This window comes from Pyxicephalus adspersus, chromosome 9 (assembly GCF_032062135.1).
Source record: "Pyxicephalus adspersus chromosome 9, UCB_Pads_2.0, whole genome shotgun sequence".
NCBI classification, from domain to species: domain Eukaryota; kingdom Metazoa; phylum Chordata; class Amphibia; order Anura; family Pyxicephalidae; genus Pyxicephalus; species Pyxicephalus adspersus.
The window spans coordinates 46,969,467-46,988,945 of NC_092866.1; the positions used below are offsets into that span (position 1 = coordinate 46,969,467).

The following is a 19,479-nucleotide window of genomic DNA, read 5'->3' on the forward strand; positions in this document are numbered from 1 at the left end:
TTGGGAGCACAGAGCCTCCTGGGATACATACATCATGCATCCTGGGTGGCTCTTGGCTGCCACTTCTGCACATGCAAGAGATCAGACATTTTCTTCAGTAAAGGGAATGAGATGCCAATCTCAGACATGCTCACTGAGATAGGCTCTCTTTTTTTCCCTTTACAGAGGGCTATGTCACCAGGTCATGCACCTGCTCAGTGAGAGATTGGGTTATGTAGCAAGAAGACCAAGGAAGAAGATCGAAGATGGCAGAAGAAGAAATCCAGGACGGCGTGAGACTGGATCGTAAGGCTGTCGAGGGATCTGTGGGATTAAAGGTATGATTTTTTTTTTGTTCACTTTAGTTCTGCTTTGAGTAGAAAAGGGTGAATAAACTGATGCTATCAGCTGTCATCCTTAATTCATCCACTAGTTGAGGTTTTGTTCATTGCAGATTTCATTTTAACTAAATATAAATAAAAACACCACCATCTGATGGACACATTCTCTATGCATACACTATTAAACCAATAAATCCTTATGTTTGGCCAAGCCTACTTAGCACCCTTCAAGTAAATTAAAGTACATACACCCATCTCTCGTTCTGCTCCCAACTCCAACTCATAAACACATCATTGCCGCATATTCTGTTTGCATAAACTCTATTTCAATATAACTCTTTAATGTCTCTTGGATAATATAGAGTAGATCAAGGCTTTTGAGTACAGCCACATAAAGGACACCTATTACTTTCAAAATGTACTCTTCAGGGATCAGAAAGAGTAATTTGAGATAGAAACAGGGGCTAAGCTAAGACTATTTTAGAAAAAAATCATATTTTTGCACTTTAGGAACAGTGCTGTTAAGTCTTTTAAGGAAATGTTTAAAACAAAAGATGCAGCAGATTTTGAAGGAAACATTGGGCCTGATTTAGGTTCTCCAAGACTGGAGAAGATCATCATCACGAGTTTATCATGAGAAAACCAAGCACACCATCACCAAGCAATGAAAACATCAGCCTACTTATGGCAGTTTTTTTTAGGAAATCCATTTATTGTTTGCTTGGATCACCCACGTTATTCCATGTCTATTTTCTCCATTCTTGGAAAGCTTCAATAAATCAGGTGCACATAGATAGATTAAAAGGTAATTTTAAAGATCAAATCAGCATTGGTGTCTTCCTATGGATCCCCCTTCTCCCCATATTGGACACCTTCATGACTGTGGCAAGACAGATCTTGGCAGCCTTTCCAAAAACGCATAACCCCTACCCCACCCCTTTAACCAATACCAACCCTGCCCACTTCATTAGCTAATAACCACACCACACACATTTCTTATGGTTAATGGCCCGAAGGCCTTTTATTACAAAAATTTAAAATTATTCAAGTGTATAACATTAATAAACTTCCATATAAACTTTATCATAACCATAAATTAAATAAATAACAAAATAGAAAACATTAATTAACATTTTACCCTAATAAACTGGTTGCTGGTCCTCGCCAAAGAAGCCGGTGGTCTGCTTTACAAAAGAAGTATGTGTATAATTGCTCCCAGCCGCCAAACCTTCCAGCTTTGGAATGACATACTTCACTTTAACCACAGACCACCACCACAAATTAAAACCACAATCCACCAAAGCCATGCAGACTCCACACCAAAGATGGGTCCCCAATCTACCGTAACATTACTCCAAAAGAACCATCACACCAAGGACCTCAACCGCACACCCTTACTAACAGCCTGACTAACATACCTGTCTGCTGCAAATTCTTTCCTGTTTCATTCCTGAGTATAAACCAGTAAAACCAGTGCTGTTTTAAAGAAAAGTTTATAAAAACACCAGCCAGGGCCACACAGTCGAAAGTCACAGAATCATGGCAGTCGGTAAGTATTTATCCATTGGGAACCCACTATGAAAGTTCATAAAGGACTGATTTATTTTATGTAAGGCTCTTTAAAAACATGAGCATTTTAGATAAAATATCTTGATAAAAACTGTTGTTTGTATATAATATAATCTCATTGTACACAGGTTTCACACTTGGTTAGCTGTGAAAAGCTTCTATCAGCAATGTACATATAACAAAAGGAAACCACAATAAACAGTTGTGTTTTTGTCTCTGCAGCATTTTAGTACAAGTATTCCGCCAGAAAAAAATAACTAAAAGTCTATTTTTTTTAACTCTGTCGGCATTTGCATAAATGTCTTATTAACCTTAATAACCTCTTCGCCTCCTATGTTACGGCTTTCTTTTGCACAATTAGTATTTATATATCAAAATTCTACAATGCAGAACCTTTTGTATGAGTGTGTTCATTTATGATAGTAAACCTGTGTTTGCTATTGGCATTGTTATTTGCATATATTGGATTTTATCAATGCTTATTGCTTCAGGAGAATAAAATGCTGCTACATTGTTTTTAGGAATATAGAATATTAACTATTTAATAATGGTAACAGTAATCTGACTCACTGTGATCTATAAAACACAATAAAGCTTTTTTTAATGTATGTGTGTAGATTGGCATAAAAGATCCCCATTTAGTCTTTGAATGTTTTTTATAGTGAACGTCAAAAATGTATGACCAGACAGGGTTCTTATTGCAGAAAGGGACCTGACAATGGGTTATGTCACTTATGCAATAAAACATACTTTCTTGCCTGATGGCTCTTCTATCAAAAGCTGTTGGTGGCCTGGATCCCTGATGTATCCTAGCTTCCCTTAAAGTTGCCAGAACTGAATGAACTTCTGTGCACTTGTACAGGAGTTATTTAATCCTGTCCCGGCCAATTTAGGAAAGCTAATGATTGAGAAGAATGAAGAAGATGGTGGTGCCCTGCAATAGAACAAGAACAGGTTTAAATAGTGCCCCAGGTTTAAATAGTTTCAGCTTTAAATAGTGCTTCTGTTTTAGATCCTTAAAGTTGGGTTTTAGGAAGCTAAGTGTTAGGTTAGTGGTAAAGGTTAAGTGAAAGTCTAATTTATTTTATTTTTTTTTTTACATTTTTCTTAAATTCAATAGGACAGCATTATTAAAATAAAGAAAACCACTTTTGATGCAATATTAACCTTTAATTTGTCCTAGCAATATTACAATTTCACTTCTAGCCAGTCTCTGTGTTTGGGGAAAATGTTCAAATTTTTACGGGCTTTCTATAACACTGGTCAACAAATAGATTAAAGTCATTTTCGGTTATGTTTAATGCACAAAATAGAGTCCAAATATGGTATTTGCTAGGTTGGCTCCAGTTTTTGAAATAATGCCTCAATAATAACCTTATAGAAAACTAATGAAACATGAAAATTAACCAAAATTAAACTAGATATGCCTACATATACAAAATTAAATTTTTGAAATACCTTAATGTAAATATATTCTATATTCACAGATCTATTCACAAAGAAGTAATTAAAAACTCTATGTTATATTAATAACTCTAAACTGTATGATTTCCCTTTATGCTGATGATCAGGACAATCACGTTGAAGGCTCCAGCTGTAGTCTGCCATCATGTGTCTATCCCATCTTCCCTGATACCTTTCTTCCATCACCTTTATATATTGTTGGAACAGTACACAAAGTCTCCATCTTCATTGAAATATGGTAGGAGTGTCACCTCTTTTGTCCTATAAACCGTTATTTTAACTTCTAGTCTCAGACAATTCTTTTCTTTTAGCCTGGATAACAAAAGTTCAGATGCTTGTTTTGACAGACTTGCATCACGTATTAAGTCATTGATCTCTTCTTGGGAGGACTGCTGGTTTGATGAAACACTTCCTTCATATTCACTTCCACTGCTAACTCCTGGATTACACTCCAAACCCTGTATATCCTCCAAGTCGGATACAGGAATATCAGGGAGTGTACTGAACACTGGTATGGGAACATCAGCACCATGCGGCACAGGTCGTCTTGCTGATTCCAAATCAGGGTATTCCACTTGTTTTTCTTGTAACAATTGAAACCTTTTACATTCACAGCACTAAAATAACAATCATTATGATGATTTGGGGGCCCATATCAAAGGTACACCAAATTTCAAACTTTTCAGTTCTCCATTTTTGCACTGACGTAGGCAGTCTACACAAGTTTTGCATACCATATGGGGAGCCCAATACTTATCTTGGTCCCCCATTTTATTACCAACATATGCAAGATATACTTGTTTCACAGATTCTGTAATGTTGCTTCTCTGTTTTTGCTGAGAATATTCACCACAAATCTAGCAAAATACATTAGGGCCATTTAAACAACTTCTTGAAGAATTCATATTTCTGTAAAAAAAGAAAATGTATGAATAAAAAGAAGGCAAATGAAAGTTTCATGAAAATAATGCTAAATTAATATATTAAAGGCAAAACATCAGTGTAAATAAAGATTGATAATAATACACTGTGTTAACATTTGTTGTTGATAAAATCGTCTATTCCGATATCTGTATCACAAGAACTAGAGCCAATTCAATGAAACTGATGTAATTTCTGGAATCAGCAGACCTGAAATACACTAAATAAATTGAAAAATCCTTAGCAAGTGAAAACATTTTTTTTTTGTTGAGCTGTGTAATCTTTCGATCATTCAACAGGCTAATCCCCATCAACATTCAGCACAATAAGCCAATCAGGCTTTGGTAAACTAAGCAGGTGCTGTAAATCTTTGAAAGTACTGAGGAGACAGGACAACGATTAATTCATCAATGAGCTGCTTCTCCAATCACTGTTCACTCTTTACTAACCTTTATTTCTTTGACAATGAAGGAAAGTATCGGTAAAGCTTCGGGAATTAGCTAAACAGAAATACCGACAGCTATGGATAGGAAGGACTCCTTGTGCCATGCTACCACATAGCTGTAGAGCATCAGATGTAGGCAAACATCTAAAGCAATACATATGGCAGATATTTTCAGAGTAATTCAAGTTTTTTACAAAACTGAAGTTGATCAAGTGATTATATCATTATTACTTTTAAAAAATGTGACTATAACGGTACCTAAGTTTAAAACAACTAAATAAATGATTAAAAAGGATATAAAAAGTTTGAATTCCTCATTGAAAGTCAAAAGCTGAAACTTGGCGAGTTCTTCTATTCTTATTTCCCTAACCCTGAACTCTTCCACAGATGCAGACTATAGGTGGGTGAAACACACAAGAGGGTTACATTTTTGCCTCTTTCTCCATCTTGCCTGGCTTCTATTAAAATGAATGACTAAACATTATTTAGTCACATTCATCAACACATACATGAGCCAATGGGTGTTTAGTGGATTAAATGAATTTATCAGATCTGTCATATTCACAATAACTCTTTGACTTTCAATTTAGGATTTAGAATGTGAAAGAGAAAAAATAATATATCTTCTATGTATGAGTAGCTAAAATTTTGGTACCTTTAAAAGTCCAATTTTTCCTTCTTTTTGTTTTGGCTAACAATTATATATTTTAAAGATAAGTAAGTATTATATGTACTGCTATTTACTAGTTTCCGCTATATATTTAATTGATTTAATATATTCATGTGATTAAATAACAGAGACACGTCACGTGAGACACGTGAAATGAATTAAGCAAGAACAAAAATCTTGCATTTATTATATATATATGGCCTTCAATATCTAAGATGTGTCTAAAAAATCTTGGGGGATCAGCTGATGATCAGGTGCTATACAACAACTTTTTTTAGTTATCACTACACATAAGCTTTGAAAAGAGGTTGGAAATATTCCCTTTAAATTTGGAAATTTGAGTTGTTATGAAAATTGCCTTTAAACAGCACTCTGCCAGGCAAAGGCCTGTTTTAGTCGATAGCAGCTAAAATTGTTCTTCTCATACAATTGTTTCTAGCTGTTTCCCAGAATGCTCCATCTATCTCCTTTATCATGACATCCTCTTTTAGATCTTGCTTTGTGATTCACTCCAATAGGCATAAGTGTTCATTCTCTGGTATTAAAATGAAGTCTCATCTTCATCTTCTAACAAGATGCAATGGAATTTTCTGCTGTAGTTTGCCGCATATCCATAAATTGATATTCGAGTTACTTAAACTAATACAAAACACTCAAGTGTATTATTACTAGTTATGCTAAAGTATTTCATTGTTAAAGTTACTGCTTATTAAGTAAAAGGCATAGGGCTGAAATCGAAGTATGCATTACATGTTACCGTTCTATCAAGTCAAGGCGAGTTCTTTCTTCTTAATAGCAAATTTTCTTTATGTGATTTCTCCTTTGTAAAATAAATGTATAAGTAAAAGGATATTGCATCATTCATTTTAAAGTTGAAGATCTCAAAGAAAATTTCAAGGTCATCTTAGATTTAACACACGGTGTTGCAGAATTAATTGAGGAGCACAAATACAACCACAATCCTAATTTCTCTGTTAGACAAACTAAAGAGGCATAGATTCAACCTTTTTAGGTTCTTGTTTTTGTCCGTTTGACATACAGAGATTTCATCCAGTATATATTTCAGTGCTCCCCCTGATTTTGACATATATTAATTAATTCTATGGCTAACTTTTTCACCCCTCCAATCCATTATAGGTTTCCTATTAAACAACGATATGTAATACATTGGGCCTGCTTTATTAAAGCTCTCCAAGACGGGAGAAGATAGCAAATAACTTTGAAGAACTCCATGTATCACCCATGGTAGTCTATCTTTGCCAGACTTTGAGAGCTTTAATAAATCAATCCCTTTGTATTTGCAAACTTCATTGTCCTGGGCATGTGGGTAACTCAATTAGCTACAATTTTGGTGCCAAAAATTGACTGAAGCATTGAAGGACCAATAGTGTTGTCAGAAAAAGGTTACTGGTTGAAGCTCTGTACAGGTAGACCCCATGGTACATACAAGATAGGGACTGTAGGTTTGTTTTTAAGTTGAATTTGTATGTAAGTAGGAACAGGGACATTTTTTTAATGAATGCAATTAGGAGATGTTTTTTTTAACATATTATTAGGCAGTGTGGTGTAGAAAATCCTCACTGTGAGCTAATCACAAACAAAAAGACTTTATGGAGTCTGGATATTCATTGACATCTGGAGCAAGCTGTGCTTTGATATGCAAAAAAGAACAACTGCAAAATTTGACCATGAAAGAGTTACAAGAGCTTGCAGAAGAGCTCAGTCTCATCTGTGTTTAGCAAAAGATTTCCTCTGCAAGTCATGCAAACTGCCTCCCTCCAAGCCTCAGTGCTGTACACAAGGGAGCAGGGAAGCCCGTTCATATCTAGGAGCCGTCCATATGTCAGATGTCCTTAACCCAGGGACTAACTGTACTCTGAAACATATGTTAAAGTGTCATTGTGTGTATATAAAAATAGAAAATAGGGAAAGTCTGTCTATGCTGCTGATACTTGACTGTCTATGGGGTTAGTATGGTGGTTTAAGCCAAATAAAAGTAATCGATCCACAGGGGTTTGGGGCAGGTTTTATTTCGTTCGTAACATGTATTGTTTGGTGATCCTTGTGAGAAGTTTCTAGATTGGTCTTGGTGGTTGGCTATGAAGAGAGGTAAGATATGGGATGAAGTGTCTGGTAGTAACATGAGACAGTCATTTCATTAAGTATTTTGGTTGAAAGGAATATCACAAACCAAAAAGAAAAAAAATATGGTATCGCAAATGTCCCACTAATAAACTGACTGTAACATTAAGCAATACTCAGCCTACTGGTATTATGCAAACCCCTTTGGAAAACTGGTACACCCAGGGTCCCTACAAGTTCCTGGTGAAATGGGAAGGAAACATGTAGTTACATATCCCTTTGAATACTGAGTTTTGAAAATGTTTTTTGATATGGCATGAACTGGGACACAATACATTGAACACTTAGATGGAAGAACAATCTAAGGAAGGCATTTTAACATCAGATGAAGCCATAGGCTTTTTTGAGAGGTCTAAACCTTCACCCTATTCTACCTATTGATAGTTTCATCTACTTAATTGTACAAAATGATGGCACTTTGAAACATAACATTTTAGTCAAATGCCATATTTAATTTCATTAAAGGGGGCCAGGAAACATTTCTAGAAGTGCTTAGCTGCATTAATTTATGCTGGTAGTGTCAAGGAATGATTAGAAGGGATTCATATGGCCCATAAAATATCTAACATACCTAATTAGGGGAAATTAAACCTATACTGGCCTTGCAACTCCAAAGAGTAACCTAATATGCTAGTTGATAAAACAAGATAAATCGTTAGCAGATTTCAGCCAATAAAAAAAGGACACAAAAAAAAGGAAGGCAAAAACCAAACCATTATCCACACTGGTTATTTTCCATTATGGATTACACTGCATGGCTTTGTACATTCATCCAAGTATTAGAAAAAATGGTAGTAAGGCAAAATAGACCTTAGATAAAAAAACTGAAGTATTCAACCATGGTTGGTTTATGCACCTCAAGGATTAATTTTCTGTTTTGATTAGCGTGCACCTATAATGACCCCCTTTCTGCACAGTTATTATTTTGTTCTGACCCAACAAACTCCAGGACAAAAAAAAATCTTATTTCGAATTCAGGCAATCCTTCTCAATCTTTACACAAAGAGATTGAAATAAACAGAAGGAATTGAATCTGTAGCTCCCGTAGAGATTTCCACTCTTTACTTACTTATTTGACTGGTGATATCTAAGGCTGTATTTTCATAAAATGAAAATTGTGATTAAGCACATGTTTTAGAATACATATATATGTGGAAAATCCAAGAGCTCATGTAAAATATTTTAAAATAAAGTTCTATTTCCAACCCTATGTGGTAAGCAGTCTTGTATTGTTGTAACCACTCTCTGAATTGTCTATGTAGAAAGTGTAGGAGCAACTTCCCCTAGTTCCTAGAAAACTACAGTTGTATTTTTGTATCCTTTCTATTTTATATAGTTCTAATATTCTATATAAAAGTCTTTTAGCTACAGTTTCTAAGTGTTAATTTTTATCTTTTTATAACAATGTTGATATACTGTAGTTATCATTTTATAGCTCTGTATCTAAAGGTATATTACTTTTTGGGAAAAGGAAAAAAGTACTTTACTAAGAAGATAAAAAGAATTTCAACAAGTATTAATTAGGGATGAGCGAGCAAGTTTTTAAAACTCAACCTCAAGGCAAATTTGTCTGTTCTTGCTTACTGAAATTGTAAGCGAGAATGGCTGGTGTAAATTCACCTAAAAAAATTAAACAAAAAAAAGATTGCGGGCTGTGCTGAGCACCGGCTGCATTCATTGATTAGCTCAGTGTGCAGACCCCAACACTAGAGGTTAAATGGGACAAGTCTCCCCATTCAAAACCTCTAGTGCTCTCTGAATCAGATCAATGGAAACTTATCCCCATTTAACCTCCAGTCCAGGGGATTGCACACAGGATTCCCAGGGCTGCATGAATGAATGCAGCCATGAGAATCCACTGCGATCCCGGGGCACTAAAGGCTAATTAACCTCTAGTGCCCGGGTATGGCAGTGGACCTGCAGAAGAACTCTTAGTGGAGTTTCTCCTTTGACTATTCATCTGCAGTTCAGTTCCCACAGTCACCAGGCTAATAAGTACAGCCCAGTGAACGTGGGAAATTGCGGTCACAGCTGATTGGAGGAGGCATGTGTGTGCCTCCAATCAACTGTGAGTGCAGGCGAACTCCTAATGGAGTTTCTCTATTGAGAGTTCATCTGCAGTTCAGTTCCCATGGTCACCGGGCTGTACTTACCAATAACCTAAACATAATGAAGCCAGTAGGTCAGCATAAAAACCAAACAACTAGCATATTAAGTGGGAGGTCATCCATGGCAAGCGCTTTTATTTTCTAATGCCGGGTTTACTTTTAACTCTGAATTACTATTTTTTGTATATAGCTTTTTGCCTTGTACAGCGTTTGTCACTTCCCAAGTTTGAATTCCTTAGATATCCCTAATGTATACTTTGTGGTAAATTGGATTTTTTAGAAGCAGAGGAGACATAAAAGGGTCATTATTATCTGTTGCAATCTGCAACATATTTAGGTCTTACATAGATAGAAAACTGCACAATTTTAACCACCAATGTTATTCTACAAATCTAATCTCATGGACCTATCCTTCAAGAAATGGCCTTTTTTTATTTACAAGTATTGCTGTTTTTATGTTTTTTTTTCTTCTGAGCTTCTGGACTTGATAATAAAGAATGAAAAATGGTTGTGTGCCAAAGTTTGATTTATGACAGTAGCTGAACTTTGTATTACGTCCAATATGTACATGTACTTTGACCAAGATGACAGATTGATGTTAGCATTACAAGCATAACCTTTTCATGTTGTTTGGACACAGCGTTTTCTGTTTACCATCTAATTGGTGAATTAGTCACCATGAAGGATATGTAACTGACTCATGTCTTTTCCGTGCTAGACAGGGCTACGATGACCTGGAAAAACAGCTCAAAGAGGTTTTTATGGAGAGAAGTAGCATCCTCAGGCAGCTTTCCAAAACGTCCAAGGAACTGGAGGGCATCAAAGGAAATATCCAGGTGAGGGTGATTGTTGTGAAGGTGCATTTTAATGTGAAGTGTACGTAAACACAAAACCAACTGTTATTATTCTCTTGTCTACCAGTTCTTGGATGTGGTGAATGCATGATTTTTCTGTTCTCAGGCTTATTTTTTTCATATTTTTTTTTTGGTAACAGCACACTTTATGTATACAGTTTTTTCCTTTATTGTATCTATAGATAAAACCACAGTTTTCACTAATAAGTTAATTGATTGAAATTTAATTACCAAAATATCTGTCAAACTGGTCAAAAATTTGATTTGATATTTTACCAAATGTCATGTAAGCTTATTGAGAATCAAAATTATATTGGTTAATGGTTAATTTCAAAATGATCAATTGGAAAATTTTTATAAGCCAATTTCCTTCCTTCCTTATAAGCCAATTTCCTTCCTCTTATAAATATGGGTCACAATGCAATCCAAGGGTCAATTTTTTGCAAGCTGAAAGTATGGGATAGGTAAAGATGACAAACTGCAAAGATTATAGGACAGCAACTCCTGGTTGCAAAGCAGGATTACTTGGAGAGCAGAGTAAAAGTGCCTTCTGGTACTCAGCAGAGCAACCCGCAAGGGGTGATGGTCAGTAACCCTAGAGGCAACCAGGCTACTTTGCTGCGGGAAGAACCCCAGGCTTTCCCCACCAGGAGCGTGAGGAACAGAGGACTTTGTTGTAGGGATAGGCAAAAAAAATAGGTTCTGGGTTGGCTGCTGGTAAAAGACAAGGTTGAGATGGACTGAGGTCAGGGGGCAAGTGAGGTTCAAGGTCTGGGCGGTTCAAGGTCATAGCAGGGGGAAACACAAGAAGCAAGGTGGAGGTCAGGTATCAAAAAAGTCAATATCTGGCCGGATAAAGTTAAGGTGACAAGCTAAGGAACCAGCAGCCAACAGCAAGACAAGATTGAAACCAGGAACTGATCTGCTCATTGGCTGTAGTCACAATAGGGAGGGAGAGATTGGGGTCAGTTAGGAACTCCAATTGTTGTCTAATTGTTAGGATGTTAAGCAAACAACCCATTTGCTTCTGTTTTATTTGGGAGCTTTTTGACTTTAGTTTTAGATAGATTTGAGGTTAACAGTCACTTCAAACTGCTGTTTTGTCTATAGCAAACTTTCTATTTTTGTTATTTTTTGTCCTCCTCGTATTGCAACCCATAATATTACAAGGCATTTCACTTTGTGGCCATAAGAAGGAAGGAGGCAAATGTGTGACACTTAATTATACTGCTGTAAATCATAGAGCCTGGTCTCATACAGGGGGAGTTGGAGTGCACCCTCACTGCCTTCGCTTTCTTGGCCACCCAGGCTGCATATCTGGATATGGGGCTGACTAATGATTTAGAGGAACAATTTGTTATTCCCTGAACTTATATAAGGTTTTATTGTTAAGTTATTCAAACTTTACAAAGTTTTTAATATATTTTTTATTTGAACTTGATAGTCTTTTTTCAACCTTTGTCACCAGAGGCCACATTGGAGATCAGTAGTGTTTGTAAAAATACAGCGTGATCTCTACTTTCCCACTTATGACCACTTCTAGATGTAGTGGTATGCACCTACTACAACTACATTTTTGGTGATCTGCTATTCAATTCCAATACATGGAACTGTAGAATGCCAAGTTAGAGTAATTTTGCTAAAGTGATCCAAACACTGATCACTATCCTAGACACTCTGATAATACCTTTATCAGTTTAAAAAACCTACTTTTATCATATTTTTAAAACTTAGAACAAAGACGAATATGATTTGTTATCATAACACTGAAATATTCCATTTTTGATTACATCTTTAATCTTAGGTCTATAATATATACAAGTTCATATAATTCATGTTTTTTCTCCTCCTAGTCAATGAAAACCAATGAAGCATCGTCTAAGAGTGATGTACAAAAGCTTTTGGAATTAGAAGAAAAACAGAGGTACGAAAAACAACAAAATCCACTGAGAGTCTGCACAAATGTAGTCTATTATTATTTTCTATTGTGCGTAGTGGTTTATGTAGACAGGTGCTTACAGAGTGCCTGATTTCAGTCTGCATTAGGCTCTGTTAGAAGGAAATGGAGTAGAGCTCGCTTATATCGCTTCTAAGGGTTATTAAACCCTATGGACAGTGCACCTGATGTGTTAAAAACACTTCCCAAGGGAGGTTGATACAAGTGGATATGAAATGTTCTCTACTTTTTATCAGCCTCCTTTAGGCAGTGATGGTTTACACAAGCCCTAAGGGCGTCTCTATAAATATTAATCATTCCTCCCCATTATTAATGTTTACTGAAGGAATTTCCACAACTGACGCTCGCTATTTGCGTAGTTTATACTCTATATAAGTAGAAACACCAAAAATAAATAAGATTACTCTGATTTAGGGAGTGGGAATAACTTTATCATTTTAGTGGCTTAATCATCATCCAGCTGAAAGTTCCTTAGGTTGGAGATAAGGTTTCATCTTTGGATTTACAATTTAAAATTGAAAAATCTACATTCGGGACCCATTGAGTGAGATTGTAAGTGGTAATTTTACCAAATAGGATGCACCTTCCTCTCTTGGAGGATTAAAACTTCCAATGTCCGCTTGTGTTCGAAAAAAGCAGGAGCCATTAACCTAATTCCAGGTCATGTGATGGCGCTTGGCTCTGATGGTTAGCCACTGCTTGACTTACCAGGAAGCATTGGGTATTGACTAATACAAATGACTTAGTGGTGACAAGTGCTGGCAAGATGGGTATTAGGTTCAAGTGGGTGTTTAAAAGGCCATTGATAGTTACAGTAATTCCTAGCAAGTAAAAATTTTAAAAATGTATACTGTTGAACATGTTTTATGCCTATATAATAAATGATTTCTAACAATAAAAGATTTGAAACCATATTTCACATTCCCAGGAGCTAAAAGTCAGAATCATAAAAACCTCCGTTTCAAAACACTGCAGAAGTTAAAAACGGGCTGAAATTTATAGCATTCCTATTTCATTCCTTATAATTTCAGTGACTTCATTTCTTTTGTGATCTGACTTGACTGAAGTACGGAGAATTACTCTCTGAGAGGCTTTTCAATTTATAAAATTAATCTATTTTCTACTCGAGTGGTGTATACAGAAGATTTCATAAATCTATTTTTTTTCAAATCTTTGTTCTTGAGTAAAAAAAGCGTACACTTTTCGAGAGAATAGAACTTGTAAAAACAAAGCATGTTAAACCTTTTACAAATCTTCACTTGACCAGACTTGATGCTCTCAAGGCTATAAATTACATAGATTTTTCTACATGAATTTCAAGGTACTGTTATAAATAGGAAACCTGTAATTTATTAATAATGTTATTCCTTGATTTTGTTTGTTTCCTTCATTTTTTTTTTGCAGATTCTGTGGCTTGTTTATCAATGTTTTCATCCATGATTTACACAAATTTCAACCAAGATTCACATTTTTTTCTTTTGGAACCAGGGTTTTTTTTGCCTTCCTCTGGACCAACTATGTCCATACGGTTTTATATCTGGGATATGTATACTTCCTTAGTGGTTGAACTTGTTGGACTTTTTTTTCAGTCTGACCTACTATGTAACTATGTAACCTCATGTGAAATATAAGTGAATCCTGAGTAAATCATGAGTATTATATATTGATAAATGAACTTTTCAAATTGTTGTTCCAAGAATGCAAGAACCTAAAGTAAATCTGTGGACTGGCTTTATGCATGCACATATTTACGCATTCTTAGCAAGTAGTAAATCAGTTTTAAACAAACTCTTACTGACCTGCAGCTGAAAGCACTGTGAATCAATTCATACTGCTGTAAGTCTAAATTGCTACACACCACTTCTCTAAGTCAACATATCATGATTCAAATTCCTGACCCATGGTGCATGGATTTTTGGCAGGCTTACTGGAAAGCTACAATCTCTCAGTAAAAGTTGAAGGGTTTTCTCCTTTTTTTTTTGGATTAGCTGATGCTATAAGATGGTTTTTGGAAATTACTACAGTAACCACAGTATCGCTAATAAAACTAGATTATACACAGCATTGCTATTCTTTATTTCCAAAAACATTAAATGGCTCAGCATAAAAAAAATAAATAAAAATAGACTAAGTTATACCTGGAGAACAAAAACTAAACTTTACCTTGAATTATTGTAGTATTATTTATTTTCAATAAATAGAGTTTGCAATTGACAAACTAAGCAAGGCTAAGGAGGTGGAGTTTAAGTGTTGGCCTAAATATGTTGGCAGGAACAAGCCTAATGGGATGGTGGAGGGGATTCTAAAGAGTGTGGGCATGGGAAATAGTTATGAGTAAGGAAGTCATTGGAAGCTCATAGAGGAGTGAAAAGGGTGGTTAGATGTATAATTATGGATATGGTTTGAATTGCAAGCAGGATAGGATTTGTGCAGTGGTTTAAAGGCACAGTAGTTCGATTTTGAGCTGAAATGGAAGCCATTGTAGAGATTTGAAGAGCAGTGTAGCAAATTAGGAGTATAGAAGAGGATATGAAGCTTAACTGCAGCATTCATGATAGATTTTTTCGGATGCTAAAGTCTAGTTAGTAGAATGACCAAGGTGATATTGCATAAGTCAAAGTATAATATAATGAGAGCATGTACCAGGAGTTTGAGGAGTGCAAAGTTGGTACTAACACATCGTGCTGGTGGGGTGGGCAAAATAATCATGTTAGAGGTAAAATAAATGGGTGGGGAAGGTTTTAAATGTAATTGGTGATTAGTTCAGTGTTATCAAAGCTGAGGTGTAGGTACCTGTCTGTCATCCACGATGAGATGGTCAGAAGGCATCAGGAAACTTTATCCAGGACATGGGTGGACCAGTATATTTGTCTGCATATAACTGGTATTGTATGCCAAAGGTTTTTGCTAGGACCAAACATTTTGTTTAACACTACAAAATATAATGGGAAAAGTATTGCAGAGGTTGGACTAAGTCGTCAGCTTTCAAGTCAAAGTTGAGTCCCAAATCGAGTCCCAAGTCATTGACACCAAGTCCCAAGTCAAGACTTAAGTCACCAAGAATTCTTCCAAGTCAAGTCCCAAGTCAAGTCACTTAATTCAAGTCACAGAGCTCTGATCCTGTTCTTGAGCACCGGGTTGCATTCTAAATCCACTGCTTTCTCCTCTGACAGCTGAAGAGAGAGAGAGGCAGTGAGGCTTCTGTTACACCGCCCCCCCCCCTTCAGCTACCAAAGGAGAAAACTTAAAATGCAAGAAAGGCGGAGGAAAGGTGGTGTAATGTTACAGAAGACTCACTGCCTTCCTCCCCACCTTTCTTGCATTCTAAGTTTTCTCTTCTGACAGCTGAAGTGGAAGGGGGGAAAGGTGCAACAAAAGCCTCACTGCCTTCCTCCCTTCCCACTTCAGCTGTCAACAGAGAAAGCAAGTCATGAGCCGAGTTGCAAGTCACTGGATAAAACCCCTGAGTGGAATTGCAAGTCGTTCATTTGGTGACTTAAGTCGGATTTGAGTCCAAGTCGCGCAACTCAAGTTCCAATCTCCAAGTATAGTGGTTTACAACATAAAGAATTAAGAAAGGAAAATATTTAATAAATATATTGTATGGTCATCAGGTCAGTCAACAAGTAGATTTCTACTTTTTTTTTTCTTATCTTGAAATGATTTCTTTTCAGCCATGTCAGTCATTAGAACAATCATTTACCTTAATCCAGAAGAGTTTACTTTCACGAGGAAAAACAGCAATGAACCTGATTTATTAAAGCTCTCAAAGACTGGAGAAGATAGACTATCAATTGAGAACCTTAGTAAACAAGCAAACTGGTAATGGATCTAGTCCAAGATTGAAAACATTTTCCAACTAATAGCAAATGATTTTTATGAGATGCATTCCAGGTTTACTGGATCACCTAGGTTCTCCTGTGACCATCTATCTTTTCCGGCCCAATATGTGGACAGCACAAAGCCATGGTAGCTAATCAGAATTAATTCTCATTGTTGGGTAGGTAGTTGTTAAAATGAACATCGTTTTAGCTTTTTGGATTGTGTTATTGAATAAGGTTATTATGAAATATCATGATATAAAACAAATGGGAAAAATCTTCTTTTTTTTAATAGAGAAGAAATGAAATCTCTGCAGGAAGCATTCACAAAGCAACTAAATGAGGCGAATGAAAAGGCTGAAAAGCAGCAGGCCACTGTAAGTGTATACATCACATGACCTTCCTACTGCTTCTTGCTTCCATTTTTCTTTTTCTGTGTTTTTGTGTTGCTGGGCTTTTGTTTGGTGCTAAAGTGAGGCTGAAGTGCTTTGAAGACACATAAAAGCACATTACAGGCTTTGTGTCCCAGAGCTAGAAAGTACAGGGTAATGGACAGTTTAACATTTATAGAGAATGGCTTGTAGTTTTGAGGCTTTCAAAGCTTGTGTTAACATTGCCACCAAAGGATTTTCAAAAGTTCATATTTATCTCCTCCAGAGTGAAAAGTATTTATACATAGGTCTGTTTACCAATATTATTTTTTAATTAAATGAGAGGGTATACATATAGTGGAAGTAAAGGTATGGTGCCTGATTATATGGAAACATATAAACATATACCTTTGCATAAAATCTTATGTGAAAGGTAGAAAACCTAATCACATTCTCAAAGTTTGTAAAATACCATCTATCTATGTGTGTTGTCATATGCCCATTAGGTATTGTTTTCATATGGCAAATTAAGTTTGCAAAGAAAGGAATGATCTAGTAACTCAATGTCCACCAGTTTGAATTGTTTGCCTAGTGTAAAATTGAACTACATGTGAATTTATTTAATAAGAAAAACCCAAAGTTCACAATGATATTTAAAAAAAATAAAAAGCATGAGCTGATGGGCTGTGGGTATATGCATATGTTTTTAAATGCAATTGTGTATTGATCCTGTAATAAAGACATGTACACAGATGGAATTGCTCGCTTTGATAGTTTTGATGCAATGAATACCAAAAAAAAATCATATTATCAACAAGAATAAAATATGATATGAACAAAATAAACACTGACCTTTGTAGTGGCAACAACTGTGGAGTTATTTGTTCTCAATTTTTACAATATAGACATCAAAGTCTTTCCAGTTCTGTCACTTCCTCTTTCTATCCATCTGACTTGTGTGTACATTAGCAGGTTGGCAGGTACTAGAAGGTTGGCATGCTGTCAACTAAATGTGGGCAAAATGAGGTGCCAAAAAGTAATGGTAAAAGGGAAATTATAGTTTCTAACTGTCCCTCATTCAAGCGACTGTCCTTCATTTGGGAACCATATCCCTGCTTTCATTCAGCCTTGTTCTGGGTTCTGCTTCTTGCAGCTCTCAGGTTTGATTAATGATTATGGAAAGCCAAACCTAAAACAAGACTTGCAGCAAGGACTAGGACAAATGTGGGTAGGCAGTGGCATAGCTGGTGAGATCCTTTCGCTAAAATGTCCACATTTGGCTTTTTCCCATGGATATCAGAATGGAGAAAGGAAGTGAGGGTATCAAAAGATTGAGACATCACATACACACATATTAGAGATATGTAGGTAATCAGGTATGTAATCAAACTTCAAAGGTGCGCTTCCAAGTGTCACACTTACCTCTTCCACGCTGAAGCGCAGACGCCTCTTTCCTGCGCATGCGGCAGTTCTGACGGTGGGCATGCCTCTTGAATAGCCCTGGCTATTTAGCTAGCTCAGACACAGCCCCTAGTTGCCCCTAGTTCTTTTGAGCTAGCTCCTGTACACCTGTCCCTTAATTCAGTGCTTCCTGTGTCCAGCTTCTGTGTTAACCCCTTGTTGCCCAGCCTGTTGTTTCCCATTTGTGCTGTGCTATCTGTTATGCAAGCGGGTGTGGACCCACTGTGCCACTGACCGGGTACACTCCAGAGGGGCGTGACTAAGCAGCTACCAGGTCTTCACTAGAGCCTCTGAGGGTGAGGATAGGCTTGGGCTGCGGGGTAGCTGCCAGGTGCCACTCCAGAGCAATCCCCAGGCCAGTGGCAGCTGACCACAGGAGTCAGGAAGCAAGGATCCAAGATCAAGATCAGGCAGCAATCAGGCGAAGTCCAGAAACGTAATCCAAGGTCAGGGTCAGGAGGCAAACAGGCAAAGTCCAAAATCGTCAGCAAGGTCCGGTACACAGTAGAGCAAAACAGGAACACACCTTAGCACAGAGAGTAACACAGAGGAAGCCAGAGATTGCTCAGGCAACTTCCTGTAATAGGAGGTGCCATTAAATACCTGCAGGACATGAGCCATAGGCTGTAGGAAACAGAGGGCGTGTGTGTGTTACCTCAGAGACACACCCACGCCAGCTCACACATCAGAGACACATCTTTCACGCAAGTCCCAGCGTGAAAGAAATACTGACATGGAACATAGGTAGTGGGTTACCTGAGAGATAGGACCCGGCGCCCGTGCCTGCGATTGGGAGCAGCGGCAGCGGCACCGGCACGGCTTGCAGTGCTAACACTATCCCAGTGTTCTTCTCTGTCTGTGGTTATTCTTGTGTCTCCTGTGGCTCATGTTGTTTCCAGTGTCCCCTTTGTTCCCTGTGTCTGCAGTGGCCCCTGTGTCACTGCTGTATGTCTCCTGGATTCCTGGTATTTGGCCCCTGGCTTGTGACCTGACCTATCTTGCTTGCCGCCTGTCATGACCCCAGCCTTCCTTGACTACTCTTTGTGCTTTGTTTGGTACCGTGTTTCGTCCTGCCCATCCTGGTGGGCCAAAGGACTTCAACCTGGCAATAACCAGCAGTGCAACATTCTCACTACCAGAGGTTCTGAAGAAGACCTGGTAACTGCTTAGACTCTGCGCCTTGGCCCTTCTGAGGGCTATCACCACTCCCGGGCAAGCCATAGTGCCTCCTAGTGGCCCTCCCCGAGCTTGACACCAAGTACCTTTTAGCTAATGAAGTAATCTAAAATTCAGAGAAATGTTTACACCAAGAGTGTTACTCAGGACTATACCTTTCATTAAACTAAATTATTCAATTTTTTCGTGTTAAAATTAAA

The 19,479-nt window shown here is 37.2% G+C and overlaps 1 protein-coding gene across 1 annotated transcript in view; it reads left to right on the forward strand.

Annotated features, from left to right (window-relative positions):
* LUZP2 (leucine zipper protein 2) overlaps positions 1 to 19,479 on the forward strand; it is a 338,727-nt gene that overhangs the window by 174,596 nt on the left and 144,652 nt on the right. Inside the window, exons 2-4 of the mRNA XM_072422800.1 lie at positions 10,358 to 10,475; positions 12,347 to 12,417; positions 16,567 to 16,648. Coding sequence (XP_072278901.1) covers positions 10,358 to 10,475; positions 12,347 to 12,417; positions 16,567 to 16,648 — 271 coding nt within the window. The remainder of the gene's footprint in view (positions 1 to 10,357; positions 10,476 to 12,346; positions 12,418 to 16,566; positions 16,649 to 19,479) is intronic.